Genomic DNA, 18757 nt, shown 5'->3' on the forward strand with positions numbered 1-18757 from the left:
CGAGCGGAGGCCACACGGTGCTCGCGCCTCTGTAATAAACACCATAGCTCCACCTAGCGGCGGACTCCAGTGAACCTCAACTGGTGACTTCCAGTGAGCAATATTTTTAAATTAAATAGTTACTTCTTATCTTTCTAATCCAAAACACTTAATTTGTTCTTACTGTTTCTTTGGCAAACGTTGATAACAGGAATTATTTTCAATTCAATATTATTACCCTTTAATTACATATTACCTTTAATACACAAAAGCATGCAGTCCAAAGAACTTGTAATGATGATAAGTAGGCCTAAACTCTTTATTTATAGAGCACTTCTCAAAATGAATTTGCAAAGTGCTTCACAAGCAGCAGAGAACAAAGCAGTTAGAAAAGCAAGAACAGGCCAGGAAACGATATAAATGGCTTACTTTTTATATAAAAGCAGTTAAAACTCTGGTACACTCAGGAAAAACTCTGATAAAAGAATGTCTCTAGAATAAATTTAAAAGTGGTTACTGACTTAGATACTCTGAATTCCTCTGGTAGGGGGTTCCAGAGCCTTGGACCCAGATTAAAAAAAATAAAAGGCCCGCTTTAGTTTTCAGCCAGTCCCCTGGGAAAGTAGAGAGACACCTGCCCAAGGATCTTACACTACGTGCTGGCTCACACCGCCTTAAAAGGTCTAAAATGTAGGAGGGAGCCAGGCCATTGAGAGTTTTAAATGCTATGAGTAAAATCTTGAAATCAATCCTAAAACATACAAGGAGCCAGTGTGAAGAGGATAAATAAGACTTATATGCTCAGATCTCGTTGTTTGGGTTGAAAGCCTGGCTGAGGAATTTTGAACCAACTGCAGACGGTAAATACCTTTGTGGCTCAGGTAGGTAAAAAGCTGTTACAATTATCTACATGTTAAAGTGTTTCTATGTCCTTATCATTTAAAATATATCTTATTTTTTGATATATTTCTCAGATGATAAAAACAATAGTACTTCTATATGGTAGCTGTGAGTGGACATAATTCTCTATACTCCATTTTACTCCACTTCTCATGATATCAAATTATTCATTACGTTATCACCCTCGTTATCACTAATTTTGATTATTGTCTTGATATCTTGATAAATTTACTCAGTATCACATGAAAACCAGTGTTGTTATCCTGTGATACAGTGACATACAGTTTAAGCAGGGGTAGAAAGTGACTAATTTCACACACTCACTGATTATCTTTCTTATGTTCTTGTTCTTTTTTGATAACATTTCAAAATCAGCTATTGTACTTTCACTATACTTTGGGGCAGGTTTGGAATTTAACTTTTTCATTAACCTGCCACTGTCACAGGTAGATTCAAATATGTACTAGCCACAAACATTTTTTACAAGCCCCTTTATTTTAATAAGCAGCATTATTTAATGAGGTATAATATAAAAATCAAGGCTTATTGTATTCAAGTTACAGGCTATTAAATAAGCAGGAGCTGTTTCACAAACAATCCAAACTGTTGCTCATTTTTAACTGTTTTTGACCAGTTTGCTAGAATTTAATATTTTTTGCACACTTTCTATTGTCTCCTGCCAAAATTCAGGGTTTTTAAAAAACTTTCTTGGACTTGTGACAATCAACAAGTCATCAGTTCAAACACATCCTTAGCAGATATGCTAGTTCTTTTGAGAACAACTTTCATCTGATACAGTCAAACCATCCCAGCACACAGCTGCCTGTATACAGTACCTGCCTCTGACATAGGGAGGAGAAGGCAGATTTCCTGGTCAGTAGGTCTGCACAGCTTTGATCATTTGATCATTGGCACAGTGGCTGGTAAGTTGAGCTACTTCACCTGACACTGCTCAAAAATACCTGCATGGTTCGGCTGGTAACAGGTGCCAATTTCCCACCATGTCAGGGGGGAGCATTGTACTTCACTAAATTTAAAAAGCATATCAAGTACTATGAAAAAATATTAAGCACTAAAAGCCACAACAAAGGTGTCAAAGCTTTCTGCCAACAACGTGAAACTCGCTGGTAGTTTGTCTTTAATAAGACGTTGGTTAGTAGCACATTGTGGGAGAATGATTCCACATTTTATCCTAAAACAGCTGTTGTATTTAACTTTAGCTTTAGTTTTATCTTATAATAACCAACCTGGTATGAGATTCATATACTGTTGGTGTTATTGCATGTTAAATATAGACTATATTTCATTGTAAAGCTCCTTGGGTACCAAGGTATGTAGTACTTGTCACTAAGTAAATTCTGAGCTATCTACTTTTTACGTTTACTTTAGTAGATATATAGACAAAGGTTTAATTACACTTAAGTAAATTTTAATCATAGTAATTAGACTTTTAATTTAGCATGAAAGTCTTGTACTTCTTCCACCTCTGCATATAAATTGAGAATTTGAGGAAACCACATTACATCATTATATTTACATTACAGAAAAAGAAGAAAAGGTAAAACACATGATCTCCTGGGACTTCCATATCTCTTAAAGGGAATGTGGGAAAAATAGAATCAGAAACTTACTTCCCAAAGTAAAATTATAAAAAGACTGGAGAAAATATGAGAATAGGATAAAATAGAAATTTTTGAAAATGAAAATGAAATAAATAAAATTAGTACAGAAACAAGCAATAGCATGTGAAAGTATAAAGCAAATAAATTTTAAAAAAGTTTAAACCAAATAAGCGCCAAAGATAAAACTAGTGTAAAAGCATGGTGAAAATGTTGACCAGGGATTTAACAATGATTGCAAATTCAAAGACAGGTTAAAAACCAGGTTTGAAGTCTACAAAAGATGGATTATGGAGTTATGCTGTCTTATAGTCTGTGCACAACTTATCTAATGGAAAATGCATGCTAAATTCTGAGAATAAACCCTTTAAGTTTTCAAAATCCTGAGTACAGGGCCACTAAAATGAACAGACCATTCAACGAGCACAATACTCCAGTTAATTTTACTAATTTATTGTTCTTTTCATATTACTATCCTTAGCTTAAGCGCTTTTTTCATTAGGCAGTAGTTTCAGCATGGTTTGTGCTGTAGATGTCATAACTAAAGGCTTGCCATTTCATTTCATGCCTAATTGTACTTATCTTACCATTAACTCATCATACCTGACTTTATCCTTCATGCATTTTCTTTTAAATTAAACTTTATCCAACAATAATACACTGGGTTTTATCCATATCCCTCAATTGCTCTTTTTTTGTATTGTAATGTTTGAGCAATCTAGCACAATTCTCTTCTAGATAGATTTCTCTTTTCTCCAATTTATGATTATTTAGTGAACACCAAAAAATGTCAATTTTCTACTCTCCTTGGATATTTTCAATGCAGATAGACCACTGTAAAACAGTTCTAAACACTTTCAAGCCAATTAAACAATTATTACTGATTATAGCAGAAGTATAATTTGACTGGAAGCCAAGTGAGGCGATTTTGAGCCATTATGTCAAAAATGCACTACCATTTTTTTTTTTTTTTAAAGGGGGATCAACTTAATTGATGCAACAAAAACTAAGACACCAGTAACGGTCAAGATCTCAGTCAACAACCTAAAGAGTAAAATGTTCTTGACGGTTTTCCCTCTGCAAACAACCACAGAGGTGGTATTACAGAACATCCAATATCAACAAATGCTGTGTTTTGAATTATGAATCCTGTGCTTCATTCTTAAACTCAAGATTTTGTACTTTACACCAGAATCTTCATCATCTGTGAAAGAAAATCACACTTGTTGTGGACAAACAATAACCTTTAATAGTAGAAAGAAAAAGTGTTTACATGTCCCAGAAATCTCATGAAAGACAAAAGAAAATGAGTTTAAGCAGGGAAAAGTATTTATACATATGGATAACAAAAAAATCGAAACTTGCACCAAAAAAATACAGTCTTTACAGAATCACAAAGAAAAAAAACAAGTAAATATATTTAATGAATCCCCAGAGGGTTTTAACATTGATATCAACAGCAATAAAAAAACTGAAATAAAAACATAATTACAGGTTTGCGGGGCCCCCATCTCTTGCTGCAGTGACTGTGGCTGAAATGATTTTGGGCGACCGGTATTGAGATGGGCGCTGGTGAACCATTTCAGACATTTTTTACGCTGAGAGGTCACTGCTGTTGAAACGATCTTGGTCATAAACCTCTGCGACAACTTTGCGACCGCCGAACCAGCGGTCATTGAGGGCCTGGATAGCTTTGTTCATTTCTGAGGCCATGGAAAACTCTACAAAGATTTTGACGATGATGTCCGCGTCTTCCTCTTCACCTTGCTTTTCCTGGTATATGATGACTCTGTTGACAGAGCCAAACTTCCCGCACTCTTCTGTCACCTCACCCTCAAGGTCGTCGTCAATGTCCTCTGGTCCTACCATGTTTCGTAGCACCATCACCGTGGACTGGACAGAGATGAATTAAATGAGTAAAATACCAATGATTGTACAAAATGGACAAATAGAAGCCTTCAAAGCAGAAAAACATTTCCGTTATGTGTCATATCTCACCTCTGATTTTCTAAGTAGTTTCTGCATCACCATGTGTCGGGCACTGCTGCCTGAGATGCTCATGTGCTCTTGGTCACTCAGCATCTCCTGCCCTGTACCATCCTGTAACATCTCTTCTTTCTCCTCTTTCCTCTCTTGCTGGTTGGAACCACCGGCTTGGTTAGACAGGACTGGTGGTGATGCGAGTACAGGGTTCACAAGACCCACCTGGGGAAGCACTGGTATTGGAGGACGCACTGGAGTCACACCTTTAAAGAGAAAGAAGTCATTCAGTGATGTACAATACTCTTAGTAATGTTTACTTAGTTTCAAATCCTACAAGTAAAAACGCAGCTTCAGATAGATTTAAAAGTGGCATTTTAACAAGATACTGATGTCAAGTTTTGATTTGTAGACTTGGTGAAAGTGGGCATCACTAATGGTAAAACTTGTGCAGAGACTCAGCCGTAGACTAGCATTAAGCCAAAGAACAAGCAAAATTGTAGCACAACTCAGCCAGGTTTAATTTAGAAAAAAAAGTTGGCACAAGTACTGTGTAGGATCTGGTGTATTCATTTTCTAATACTGTAAAAAATTCCCCAATTTTTACTGGTATTTATCAGTGTTCCTATACACTTTTAAGATATTTTGAAGACCTGATTTGAGAGAAAAAAAAGTCTTTGGGCAGCAAATGGTCAAAAATGAAAGTCATGTGAGATTTCTTAGTATCCCAGACAGCTGAATTCTCTGGATCACTATGACAAGACATTTTAAGACCTTTGACAGCTTAAAATGCAAAAAGTAGACTAAGACTTTAAAGATCTACAGGAACTGTGGTATATGGTAATACTGCCAGGTGTTTTAAAACCACACTATACAGGCACTGGCTGGTGTGCATGCCCTAGCAGAGCACGGCTCTAAAAAACATACAAACAAAAAACTGACGTAGGTAATATTTACAGAAGCCCTGGAAGTGATTTATAGTTGAAGCATTGTTTTCACACTTCACAGGTAAGCGGAGTTGCATCAGGACAGATCCTGATGTACATCAGATCAGTTTTAGTCATTATTAACCTTTACAGTTCAATACACGAAAACTAAAAATCATTTTAGTCCAGTTTTGGTCAGTAAAAAGTAGTTACATCGTTGTAAAAACATTTTCTTCTATAAGCTGATATACTTTGCCAAATTGCAAAATCAATATGACTACAACATTCATATCAATGCATTATCTGCATATGTTTTGAAAGATTACTCCCACTGTGGATGGAGCACTAATATTTTAGTGTCATTAAGTGTCGCTGGCAAAAAACTACACATTTTTAATCAGTTTTTATGATCAATAATCTATTTTGTAGCTAGTCTTAAGATGTGTGGATCCCTTCCAATTCAGATACGAATTTTGAGTTGCGCTGCCTCAACTGGAAGTCAAGCTGACTTTCAGTCTGATTGTGTGTTGGTTGTTGTGCAGTGTACAGGGGGAATACAACGGCCAACCACGACCTGACCACTTGCTCCAGACTGGTTAGATGGATTTCTGATGTTTGATATTCTGGTCATACAACTCCACACATTCCCACAGTGAGAGCAGAACCATGTGCAGAATCCTCAACTTTGAGGCATTTTTTTCCTTTAACTGTCAAAAAATGTCCTAAATCACCCTGAAAACAGCAGGAATGATTTCCACTTTATGAGCCAACATTCCACCCTGACTACCATAGAGTTGGCTTGATAACGCACAGTGTATGCCCGGCTGTAGTCTCGTTTTTTCATGGAAAAAGGTTGTTGATGAACATGTTTAGTCATATTAGTCCATGAAACACAGGTATCATAAACATGCAAGGAGTTTGCTTATGATTTTGGTCATTAAAAACAAGATATTTGTTAGATTGAGGTACCTGGGACACTGGTATCATACTGAAGAATAAAACTCTGTTGTGATAACTTTATAAGCAAAAACAGGAGAGTAATGCAATCTCTCATTTTGTTAGGCCTGTTAGAGACCAATTAAACCATTCAGCTAAAGAAAATGAAATATTCAGATATGCATTTTAAAGCAAACATTTTCTAGAAGTTAAAGATGGATTCTCAGACCAATGTGCAAAACCCTGTACAGGTAAACCTTTTGAACGTTTTTAAAGTGAACTTTCCAGGTGCTGGCAGCCCAGCAGTTATATCTGCACCCTATGTATAGACGATGTTCTCTTCAAGGTGAGCAGCTCGTGTTCAAATCCAGCCACATTTCATTGCCTGATCTCTTCAAAGTTTCTCACTATCCAAAAACCTATCTACCATAAAGGCTTTAAAAGCCCCAAACAAGACTTAAAGGGGAAAAAAAAAGAACAAAGAAAGAAAAAAAGAGCACTCACTCATACCTGTGATGACCCCGGGTGCCTGGGCAGCCATAACAGCCTGAGGTATTCCCATCTGTTGACCGAGAAGTTGGGGCGCAGCCAACGCCCCCAAGACTGATGCGCCAGCTACAGCCTCCTTAAGAGAGGGGGGCCGAAGACATTAGGTAAGGGAAACACACAGAACACAGCACAAGGCAGCACAGTCAACGATCACAAAGCATGGCACAGAGTGAGCTCAATGTTGAATCTCTCTAGTGAGAATCAAAATCACAATTTATTAAAAAATATGTTTAACTTTAGCATTTGCTATGCTAAGAAAGTCATAAACATTGTACGCTGACATTAACCTTAAAAGACAATATTTACTTTACTAGGAACACAACTGCCTTGTTAATTATTATATCAACAGTCATGAATCTGTCAATGTGTTTGTGCTAACTAAGAGATGACTCTTAGCTTACACACCCAGTCAGTGAATGGGAGCAGCTGTTATCACTTAGGCTACTATACAATGTTTACAAAGCAAGGTTAATACTTATTGTCGGTTCTGTTAAATGTTATAAATACATTAAACTGGATGACAAAGTTGAAGCCCAGATTGTCTCATATGTCGAAGCTAGTTCATTGACACTGTCAGGGCAATTACTGTTTTAATATGATCCCTACAAACTGGCCTTCTCCCAGTCACTTCAATTGAAATTCTATGCCCATATTATCTGTGCTTTTGGTGTCAATTCTAGCTAGATCTGGGTTATATTTACCTGGAAGGCCATTAAATCCCTTTGGAAGGGATTCATACTTGCCTGGGCCGTAATCTTAGCGGTGGCTGCCGCTGCAGCCACAGCTGCAGCAGGCGGCAGACCACCAGGGGTCGTGGGGGTCAGTAAGGGCATGGGTGGAGTCACTGCTTTGCCCACACGTAGGTACTGACCCCCCAGGTCAAAGAGGTTCATAGAAGACACAGCATCCAGGGCTGACTGAGGCTTTTCATACTCTGTAAGTGAATAAAATATTAGTTAGTAGCAGAGCAGAGGCAACACTGAGAGGACGAGCGAATGACGGCCCTCCAGCTCACCAATGAAGCCAAAGCCTCTGTGTCGCCCTGTGGTGGGGTCTCTGGCTAACGTGCAAGACTTGATCCTTCCAAAGGCCTCAAACACACTCTTGATGTCGTCGTCTGATAGGTCAGGGTGGACGGACGCCACGTAGATTCGGTTAAAGGCGCGCGCTTCCTCTGCCAGCTGGTCAATGATGGGTTGCGCCTGACCGATGTTACTTGGCCGCCCAACCTATAGCACAGATATCAGCAGGGCTACTGAGAACGGATGTATATTATCAACCGAGAACGCACTCCTTGAAATCACTAGGTACCTGCAGCCCTAACTTTCAGTAGCCACCGAGTTCAGCAAAGTCACGCTGCTCCTACACACCATCATACAGTGCTATCCTGTCAGGGATTCTCTGGTCTTCTTGATGTACATTTCCTTAAAACACTGTTAAGAATATCTGATTCTGAGCTCTAGTAAGAAAGAAAATTAGTTTTCCTATCCACTGTATTTCCTTTACTTTAAGCACCTAGTATAAAAAGACCTTGCTTACAGGAACACAACCTTGAACTGGAGGTTTTTAAGGCTAGCACTATGTAGACCATTTATTTCAGAGCTCACACATTTGGAAGTAAAAATTTGACTTCAGTAACAATGTAAATACAAAACTTTTAGGGGGGAAAATGCTAAAATGTAAAGCTTAAATCTAATAAAAAAAATCTAGATAGATGTGACTAGCTGAGCTGGTGGCAACACCGAAAGGGGGACACATGTCTATTACCACTACGCATGCTGACATCTTCCTATCTTTGTGAAAACAAATAACCTCTTGTGTAAACGCGTTATTTAAGTACGACTGGGATCTGTACTACAGATGGGGCGGCCAAGCAACACCAACCAGGCGCAGCCCATCATCAGCACATCGTGGATACAGAGTGATACCGCGCGCCGCTGAGAATCCTGGTCGCTAAAATAGCTTTGATGAAATCATAAAGTGTAACACACAAACAGACAATACACCAACACACGCACCTGGAAATCAAGAAGAGGGAGACAAGCAAAGACAGAGAGAGATGTTAGTTACACAGGTATGTTCACAGGTCATCAGAAAAGTAACAAATAGACTCCAGGGGGAATCCAAGACTAGTTTGATTAATTTCAATCGAAAGGTAAATAGAATAAAAGCAGATGAGTTTGTTTTCTTACATACCAAAACTTTAGTGTGAAGAGGACTTACCTTAATGTTTCGACCCCCCAACATGACTGAGTTCATCTGCTCCAGAGCCAGCTGAGCAGCCTCTGGTACATCATACTCCACAAAAGCAAACCCCTACAAAGTGAAACAAATACAAGAATAATCTTAAATAAACACCGACATGTTTACATTGTAAATCTTCAGGGAAAAAGGTGAAGCAGTCTTATTCAATTCAAATGAGCTGACCTTGTGTTTCATTGTAACGGAATCCCAGGACATGTCAATGCTCTTGATTGGGCCAAAGGGGGCAAAGGCCTGTCTGATGGTGTCCTCACCAAGCTCATAGTATATGGAGCCAACATACACCCGACACATGATGGCTAGAGCACGTTGCCGCTGAGCTGCCACCTGCCAACCGGGAAAAAACAACACATGATAAGAATTAGAGAGTAAAAGAGAAGGAAACAAACACGCACACACACACTAATTATTAATGTGTATTTTCTACTGTGCTTGCTTTTCCCAGAAATAATTAGAGGCCAATTCCAAGTTAGGGGGTCAGGACAGGAAATTAGGGTAATAATGAAATATTGAAATCAATGGACAGAACAGTGTGAAAAATGCTAACATGTATAACAATTCTATTATTTTTAAGTCACCAATTGTAATTACAATATGGTCTCTTTTCTGTTACTTTTGAACAGACATATGGAGGAAAACACACTAAAGTGATTGACATGCACAGCCCTCACAAATGTTTGGCTTCAGTAACTGACCTGTAATCCGGGGATGCAAGTAAGGTAACAAAAGTAATCGTGGAGTTCAAACGAAATCCATACAAAGTCTTGATGAAAGCATTTCAAACTTTCTTCTCAAATCTAAGGGGAGGGATGCTGTGTTTAACTGATGACTATGTCAGACTGCGTTTGCTTCTTTCTTTTTTGAATGTCTTACCAACAAAATCTAGAATGTGCCTATTTAATGATATCAAGTTGACATTTTCATTGACAGAAAAAAACTTGACTTTGAGATGGCCAAAAAGATCCCTGTTTCAGCAGTTCTCTCAGTTTGGTCCATTAAAGGGATTGCTATCCCTCTTTCGTCCCATGCCAAGAATTTTCTGTTGTTATAAATCAAGCAAATGCATATTTTTCAAAGAGAAGTGACTTTTTACATGTATAAGCCTGTTCAAAAAGTCTTCTAGAAAATCTTGTAAAAAGCCAAAAAGCTTTGGCTTTCTTGTTTAAAAAAAAAATACACTGAAAAAAATCTCCCATTGTGACTCAAGAAAGCACAGATGAACAACAGTAACTCGTCTCTCAAAGGATTACCGGCGTGGTTGCAAGTGCACTAGCAGTAAAAGCCATGTTTCTTACAAAATATGCATTACTACATCAGATAAAAGGCAGGGAGTGTTGCTAAAGCAACCAGTAAAAGAAGGGTAACAGTCCTTTCCAGTGGGAATGCGCACAGAAAAAAAATTTAATAATCTATTGACCGATTGTAAAGGTGAGAGAGGATCTCCAAAGCCCATTGTCACTGCTGCCATCTGAAAGACAGTAAAGATGAAAAAAGTGCTGAAAAGTAGGTTAGATATCCCTTAGCTTTGCTTTTCAAAACTGTCATTGCTTTGCTAGATATACAAGAGCGGTTAAGCTAACACTATATTCAGACACTCCCTCTAAACAACATACAGTTTGGGGAGTTGTCTCCCCTATCTTAATTACAAATTACCACACAGCAATATACATCAACAAGTCCCCCATTAAAAGTGAAAAGCATTTCAAATGTTAACCAATGACTTCATGATGATCTCCTCCACCTGAAAGAGAGCAGAAGCAAAAGCAAAAGCACCGCATCTAAAGCTGTAGTCTTTTCTTCCGTTGTGTGGGGAAGGACGAATTTAAGACAAGAAACACCAAAGACCAAATACCTAAGCAGACATTCAAGTCGAGCGAAGTCTGAGATAATAAAAATCGAAAACACTAAAATCGATAAAGAGTAAAGACTCACAGGCAACACATATTAAACATTTTGTTTATAGAGGACCAAATTATTCCACATATCTCACCTGCAGGTTGGTGAGCTGTTGTTGCTGATGGGCGATGGTCTGCTTCACCAACACACTCTTAATGCTTTGTTCCATGGCATACTTCTTTGCCTGGGGAAGAAAAGAAGAGATAAACATTGAAAATCCCTGTTGTAACAGGTATTTAATATAAAATGACTGGAAAAAGTATCACTCCAGCCTAAAATTCCTCTAAATTTTTTTATTTGTACAGTAGATATTTATGGCTGATATTGACGGATTTTTATAGCCAAAATCTCAGCTGTAAATATTGTCACAAATTTTTATATTTGTCGAAACTGATTTCCCTTTAAAGCTAATACCTGCCACATCACACAGATTATATTGTGCATCATTAGCGTGAAAGCAATTTTAGAAAATGGAAACCATTTTTTAAAAATTACCCAACACTGAGAGGCTGAAATTTCTATTTGTTGCTTTGGAATGAATATAAATATAGACATCATTTGAGTTTCATCAGCATTATATCAAATTTGAATATCTGGTTGTACTTCTTACCCTCTGAAGTGCCTCCTGCTGCTCTGGGGTAAGTGGCGGAAGGCCAAGCTTGGAGCCTGTGCCCTGTCCATTCTCCATCGTCAGAGCTTCACCTCCCTGCAACAGAAGATAATAATTTATAAAGACATAATAAGGAAAAACACAGTCACGAATTATAAACATCTGCCTGTATATACATACATGTCTGAATTTTACCACAGAAAACCCCTGCATTGTAATCAGGAGTCATATAAAATTATAAACTGATGGCTGTAATATTAATATAAATCATATATAGGGCATGCACCCGGATTTAGACCAGGTGGGACCGGACGAAGTCCTTACCTACGCGACCTGCTAATCGGTGGGTCCACCAGACTGAGGCAGGAAAAGCCCCCAAGGGGAGGAAGACTGATGCTTTAACAATTCAACAAATTCTAGTGGGAAATAAAAAATTCCTTCAGACTACTATTGAGAAAAACAGGCAGCCAGCATCATTTTACATTGCAGTCTACAAATAACCTGCCTGTCTTTCCTTTGATTATCAGACAGCTAACGTTAGCGTGATGCGCATGAGTGCTAACGATGAGTGCATTCTAATCGTGACGTTAGCTCGCTAGAACAATAACGCCTGTAACTATCACCGACGTCGTTTGATTAAAATATGTACAGCAATTCAATACAATATGTATTTACACGCGAAAACAACATTTACTGCACAGTTATCCAAGGGCACAACAATTGGCACTACTGGCGAGGCCTGGTCTATATTCTACTTACGACGTTACCACTCCAGCTAACAAGGAGCTAACTGGTATTAGCCTTCGTGAGGTACTCGTTATCAAGGCGCGCGAAGCAAGATGCTTTCACAGTCATACAGCCGGATGTTTTATTTACAGGTTAACTTCCTCTATTTAACTCTGCTAAGTATCGCGTATCAAGTACCCATCGGTTGAATAAGCAGCTGATTTCTACATTTAGTCTATTTTAGAGGAATTGTATTTACCGCAGCCTCCGTAACCGCCATGAAGCACACCTTCTTGCAGAGGCCCACTCGCCAAAACGCTCGCGAGATCTCTACTCTTTCAATGAAAGTTATCGCGATACCGGAAATCTCGCGACAAAAGTGTAAACATTGAATGCAACGTTTGAGCTACTGTGTTTTCAACATGATCGATAGTGTTACGCTTTGCAGCCAGGTTGTATATGCACAAATATACATTTAAGGTCTTAAAAACCAAGTATTTATGCCTTTATAAAGAGAATCAGAGCCGTATTTTCAAGCTTTAGCGAACTTTAGTAGCAGAAACGCTTAAACCTTAACTATATGCTCCGAATTTGAAGTATTTGTTTCATAGTCTACGTAGTGACGGTTCCTTTACATGTATTTATTAACATAAGTATCATTCTAGATTATCATTTTGTCATTTTGATTAGTTTTGCTTCCACCAAACCCCTGGTGCTGTGCATGTTGTTTTCCTATGTTTGCGTGTTTTATATTTCTACCTTTGCAAAATTGCTAAGTTTGTCAGTAAAGAAGATAATCTTTTTTTGAAATAGGCCTACATTTGTTGTATTTAAGATTTAAATAGCCAACATTTGTTTGTGAGTGTGTCATGAAAGAGGGTTTGGCTGACCCAATACAGATCTAATCACCAATAAAGTTGTAAAGAAAAAAACAAAAATGGGGGGAGGCAGGGGTATTGGATACAAACTAAAGCAACTGAAAAAAAACCCAATTGTTTTATGGGATATTATACTGCTGGTTGTATGTTGTTTTTACTATACAATACTCTAAGAGATGTAACCAACCATGCAGAATGTGAACAATTATCAAACTTATTTCTTATTGTATTTATTTTCAGCACTTAGTTTTTATTTCATGATTCCTGCTTCTCTGTTGGAGGATTTTATGTTGGTAAAAGCAGTCAGACATTCAAACATTTTTTTTTCTACTCAATCTTCTGTGACAAAAGGTAAATATGGGGGCCAGGACTTGACATTAATTTTTATGCTTACCGGCCACTGTGGCTACTTGTTTTTGAATGGTTATTAGCTACTAAGCATTTCCACTAGCCACAGGTTTGTTGTTGGGAAACTATGTGTTGTATGCCATATTGGGTACGTCTGGTATGAGATGAAACACATGTTCCATTTCCCTCTTTAATGGATATTTAGTTTACACCAATATTAAAACACTGGCTGTTAATGTAGCTGTTTTCGTGAACATATCTAATTATCACTCAGACAAATTTCCAGAGAATGTGGAGGTTTTGAGACTGATAAAGTCCACTGGCCAAAGTGGCTAGTTGGAGTCAATATGGTACCTGCCACAACTGAAAACCACCCGCATTTGGCTAGTTGGCCGGTGTAAAGCCCCGATGGGGGGCAGATGGCCTTGTCATTAGGTCACACCACATGTACGCGAGCGATCCGGTTTAAGTCTGGCCTATGACTCCTTTCCCACATCTCTCCCCTAGCTCTCTCATCCCTCTTTCTGATTCCATCCACTGTCTTCCTCGATCAATAATGGCATAATAAAGCTCAAAAGTAAATCCTAAAAAGGACACAAAGCTATTTACACTGCTCTTTTCATTATAATTTAAATATCAGGATCTCAAGAAAATACCCAAAAGTCAAAAATAGTCATAATTAAGGGGGGGAGGAGTAAAATAAAAGGCACCAGTGCATGTCCTTTTAGGGCCTTCATACATCTAAACCCATCCCCTTCTTTATATCAACTTCCAAATTTAAAACCTGATATTTATTCAAAATACTGCCTGAGCTGCTGTACCTTTTGACTCTTTTTTTTTTTTTTAATCTATGGCACTGTCATCAAAATTTCCATCAAGTCCACCAGATGCTGGAGATTAATACTGATGGAAAGCATGATAGTGACTTCTGAATTGATTTTTTTTCCTTTTTTGTAAAATGTAGGCTAAAAAATAAATAACTCACACACATACAACATGTCACATATTGTTTATTGTCATGTATTTAATTGCAGGAGCTACAATATTAAACAGAAGTTTAAGAACACATCCAAAGGCAATTTTTATTTAACAGATTCACAGAAAAAAAGGTCATTAGACATGAAATAAGACTGATATGGATGTTTTCCTTCTGTTTGCATTGTCCAAACATTCATTCTCTTGGTCAGGTCCCCCCTGAAACCAAACTGAGGCTGACAGAAAGGCAAAATGCAGAGTTCTGAATGGTTGCAGGCTATTAAGACATGCAGCTTTTACAAGATCAAGTGAGTGCAATAGCGGCAATGCTTTGCATTGGAAAGTCGTCTAAAAGTAAACCCCTTTAACAGCCACAAACAAATATGTACACCACAGCCTCTAGTAAATTAATGTTTCGTAGATTTCAGGACTCCTGTATAGAGAAACACACAAATAAGAAGGCATGACACAGAGAAGAGTAAGTACTGTAAGCAATGACTGTACAGCAAAACAGTGACCTCAAAGACCCGGGTTAACAAATGAAGCATGACTAATGTTGAAGACCAATCAGACAATTCTCTATTGTTTTTGCCGTCGCGTTCTGTTAGGGAAAAAATCCACTCAAACGTGCCAAGACTGGATTCTTGACAAGAAAATCTGGCAGCTGAAGGGATGCATTCTATTTTTGTTATTGTGTGGGCTGCAGCACAAAGCATGCCAAAGTTCACTCTGAAATCATTTGAAAAAAATACACTACATGTTTTACTCGACAATGAATGTGTCCAGGAGAGAATATTGAACACTCAGCTGGAGATTTTTTTCATCGCCTGCGGCCCATGGAAACCAGCACAGGTTAGGAATAGGGTAGCAGAATTTTAAACTTTGATATGATTCTAGCACAGATCATCAATACTTGTTTTCATACATGGCAGCTGATTCAGAGGTTCTAGGCTAATAATATTGGGTAACTTCTAGTTGTCTCATTACCAAAAAAGCAGGCAAAATCCTGCATACTGTCAAAATTGCCCAAATAAAGTACATCAGCTATGTTTGGTTGACATTTTTGTGCAATTTAGACAGTGACTAAAACCTGAAATCCTTTAGAGCAGTAGTTCTCAACTGGTTGGTTGGTGTCATGAATGTGTGCCAGGAAAAAAAAAATGGGCAAAAATTCTATATACAGAAGCTCTAAGTGGACATAGCGTAAACTCATACATGTATTTTTTAGGTTTTCTAATGATTACAAGTAAATTTTAGTATTTGTCTCAAGTTTTCTTCTTATTCATCTCCTTTACTTTTAGCCCCTTAAAGCCTGTAGGATCATATTTGCTACATACTTTTATGATACCTCTATCTAATCAATATGATCAATAAATTACTAAAAAAAATTCTGAATACAATCTGATAAATAATAAAAATGCCCTCAAGTGGATTATCAGTTACCAAAAACACTTTATGTATCAAATAAGATACAAAAAATATATATGTTAAATTTTAAGGACATTTGGATTTTTTTTTAATTAAGTAGAAAGTGAAATAAACATTTCAGTTCCAAAAAATGAGAATATTCTGGCAATAATTTTTGTATTCAGGCTTTGAAGGGTTAAATGTCACATATTTCACCCTTTTAAGACATGTTTATATTGGTCTCAGAGTCCCCAAAACATCTCTGTGAAGTCTGTTGCTGAAAAACACTGCAGTTTTGGATTTTTGCATGTCTAAAAAAAAAAAAAACCTGTCAGCCCTGCTCAGAATGAGCTGTTTCTGTGTCTATGGCTTTTAATGTTAATGAGCTGTCTGACTCCGCCCCTGACCACACCCCTCTCAGGAAATGGATGTGGCTCTCCTGATCGAGGATCAGGAGAGGAGGGCGGAACTTTCTTCCAAGCTGGGAGGGGCAACTGAACCTGGGGGTGATGCTAACTCCCCTAATGAGGTCATGAGGGGAAAATCTTAGAACGGCTTGTTTCAGCACACATTTTTAGAAAGGCAGAGAAAGAAAGGGAGGTAAAGGATTTGGTACTTGAAGGGATTGTGGACAGGCCAGAGGCACATATTTTTGTTAGAAAAGCCAGAAAAAGTGATTTTTGCATATGTCCCCTTTAAGATGACACTGCTGATTTTCTCAATATAATAAGACAATCACTCAAGAAATTGCCAATTTTCATGCTGTCCCTGTAAAATGAAGTAAAATAAGATGTATATATATGTGTTTCCTTCTGTAATGATCTTCTCTTTGTTCAATATGTTTGTTTTGCATTAAGGACCGTATGTTTTTATTAAATAAATTTGAGAGGTTGAACATTTAAAAAATCTGGGTTGCAATTTCTCATAAGGTGGTCGACCAGTTGAGAACTTCTGCTTTAGAGCCTCTGAATTTTTGATACAATCATCATAAATGCAATGCAGTATGTTTCATTTAAAAACAGATAGTATCATAACCGTTGAAAATCTGGACAACCATAGTCAGCATGTTTAATAGGAGAATACTACATCGGTGCATTCTTAAAGGCTTTTGGGTAGATTTTTCACCTACAGATGCTTTTACAGAGCAAAGTCTAAGAAAATACTTTCTGATGGTCTTGGATTTATGGCAAAATTAATTCGGCAGAAATATATATGAACAATATGGCCTTTATAATTAACAAGTCTTAATATACCAACACCTTTTCTTTATATAGATCTACTATTTTTATTCACAAGCTTCTTTCAGAGGCTAATCAATTTTGTACACAAGCTGCAGCTCCTCATCAGCCGCAGCATTTCTGTGATCATATATCTAAAGTGGCTGCAGCTCTTAATGAACATTCTCAGTGGCTGATTCTGTAACGTAGAGTCATGAGGACAGATTTAAGCCCAAATCTTTGCATCTGGTGTTGAAATTTGTAAAGTCAATCTGAATGACTAAAATTCCAAGAAGTTCAGATTGGTACAATGTCATTTTGTTGGGAATTTTTTCTTACATTGCCATAACAGGCACTTTGCAAGTCTTTGGCTTTCAAAACACGTTCACAGGGAAAACCCTTAAGAGCACTACAGGCTTAAAAGAGAGGCATTGTCTCGTTTCTCGTCACTACATATAGGCATGACGTGTGGAGTTCAGGGAGAAGTGACCTTTAACCAAAGAGTGCAGTGAAGTGTCTAAAGAAATAAACAGGCTTGTGCAAAGCGTCTACTGTTCACAGTTATAAAGAAATAAATAAGTCAAACGCATGAGTATTAACAGTGCTTGTTGGACGGGATTCATATTCCTTAAATGAGCAGATGGATCCGGTTTGTAAAAGACAGAGGCTTTAGCTAGTGTACAATTCAAAGTAAATAATCCCAAATCAAAGTGGACATCGGAGTGCAAACAAGGCTAATGAGCATAGAAATGTCTTTCTGCTGCATTTTTATGTAAAACATTTGCGTTTTGAATAGTGGCAATATTGAAAACCTAAGCTGCAATATTTTAAGGCATGATAGCCCTTATAGGCAGGGAGTTAGTCAATCTTCCACTGCTTTGTGGGATTGCTGCACACAGCCATGATGGCCCTCTGAATAGAAGTTCCACGGGTTTCTTCCTCTGGCGTTTCTTCAATCGCCCAGGGATGATTTACTGACTCTCATGACCCAGCATCCTTCTGTATTTGTCCCATTTTTATCCCTTTGCTGGGTCAGCTCCCATCGCTCCCTCAGTCCCCGGCTGTGTGATCCTGCCTGCTGCCCTTCCCCTCTCTACTCGACCCATCTGGTCGCACTGGGCCCCTATGTCTGGGTCATCTGTCGTGACCCCCTCCTCACTGTGTGCTCCCAGAAGCGAGCGCTCGGACCCGGTGTCGACTGATGGCGTCCTCCAGAAACCCTGCGACCTTCTCACTGTCCTCCTGCACAACAAACAGGACATTTTAATCAGTAAATATGGAATAAAAAAACTATTTAATGGGCTCAGGTTTGTTTTTAATGCAGTACTCAATGTTCATGAAGAAAAATAAAATAAAACATCATTATCTACCTCACTGATGAAGGCGTAGTGAACAAGCTCGCTGGCAAGGTCTTTAGAGGAGTCAGCTGAAAGTTTCATGAAATTTTGTAATGTTTACAAGTTTACATACAAAGAATGTCTACTAAAATGTGTTTTTCTCCATTTTCTTTTGTCAACAAGTCCTATAAAAAGACCATGATCAAAATCTA

The 18757-nt window shown here is 38.1% G+C and overlaps 2 protein-coding genes across 9 annotated transcripts in view; both read right to left on the reverse strand.

Annotated features, from left to right (window-relative positions):
- Positions 1-3725: 3725 nt before the first annotated feature.
- On the reverse strand, positions 3726-12740 carry puf60b (poly-U binding splicing factor b). Of its 7 annotated transcripts, XM_041814026.1 has the most exons (12): positions 12643-12726; positions 11982-12073; positions 11658-11753; positions 11142-11231; positions 10569-10619; positions 9317-9478; positions 9113-9205; positions 7905-8118; positions 7591-7823; positions 6845-6965; positions 4497-4744; positions 3726-4391 (listed from the first exon to the last, which is right to left on the reverse strand). In XM_041814026.1, exons 3-12 carry the CDS (start codon positions 11733-11735, stop codon positions 4092-4094), a joined length of 1590 nt encoding a protein of 529 aa, XP_041669960.1. In that variant the 5' UTR covers positions 11736-11753; positions 11982-12073; positions 12643-12726; the 3' UTR covers positions 3726-4091. The 7 variants fall into 7 exon arrangements, with proteins under 7 accessions (XP_041669960.1, XP_041669962.1, XP_041669961.1 ...); XM_041814028.1 differs by lacking the exon at positions 11982-12073 and having other exon boundaries at positions 6851-6965; positions 7633-7823; positions 12643-12740; XM_041814027.1 differs by lacking the exon at positions 11982-12073 and having other exon boundaries at positions 7633-7823; positions 12643-12740.
- A 3723-nt stretch (positions 12741-16463) lies between these two features.
- Positions 16464-18757, reverse strand: part of nrbp2b (nuclear receptor binding protein 2b) — a 79258-nt gene continuing 76964 nt past the window's right edge. For both annotated transcript variants that reach the window (XM_041814124.1, XM_041814123.1), the window contains 2 exons: positions 18579-18634; positions 16464-18450 (listed from right to left, as the gene is read on the reverse strand). In XM_041814124.1, the coding sequence (XP_041670058.1) occupies positions 18364-18450; positions 18579-18634 (143 nt within the window). In that variant the 3' untranslated portion in view covers positions 16464-18363. The remainder of the gene's footprint in view (positions 18451-18578; positions 18635-18757) is intronic.

This window comes from Cheilinus undulatus, linkage group 19, assembly GCF_018320785.1.
Source record: "Cheilinus undulatus linkage group 19, ASM1832078v1, whole genome shotgun sequence".
Taxonomy (NCBI): Eukaryota; Metazoa; Chordata; class Actinopteri; order Labriformes; family Labridae; genus Cheilinus; species Cheilinus undulatus.

Bases quoted from the DNA above. Each gene is read 5' to 3' on its own strand.
- puf60b (XM_041814024.1), bottom strand. From the start codon at position 12,663: ATGGCGGTTACGGAGGCTGCG. The intron at 6,966-7,590 runs GTAAATATAACC...CCCTCTCTTAAG, and splicing joins GGGATTTAATGGCCTTCCAG to GAGGCTGTAGCTGGCGCATC. The intron at 4,392-4,496 runs GTGAGATATGAC...ATCTCTGTCCAG, and splicing joins AACTACTTAGAAAATCAGAG to TCCACGGTGATGGTGCTACG.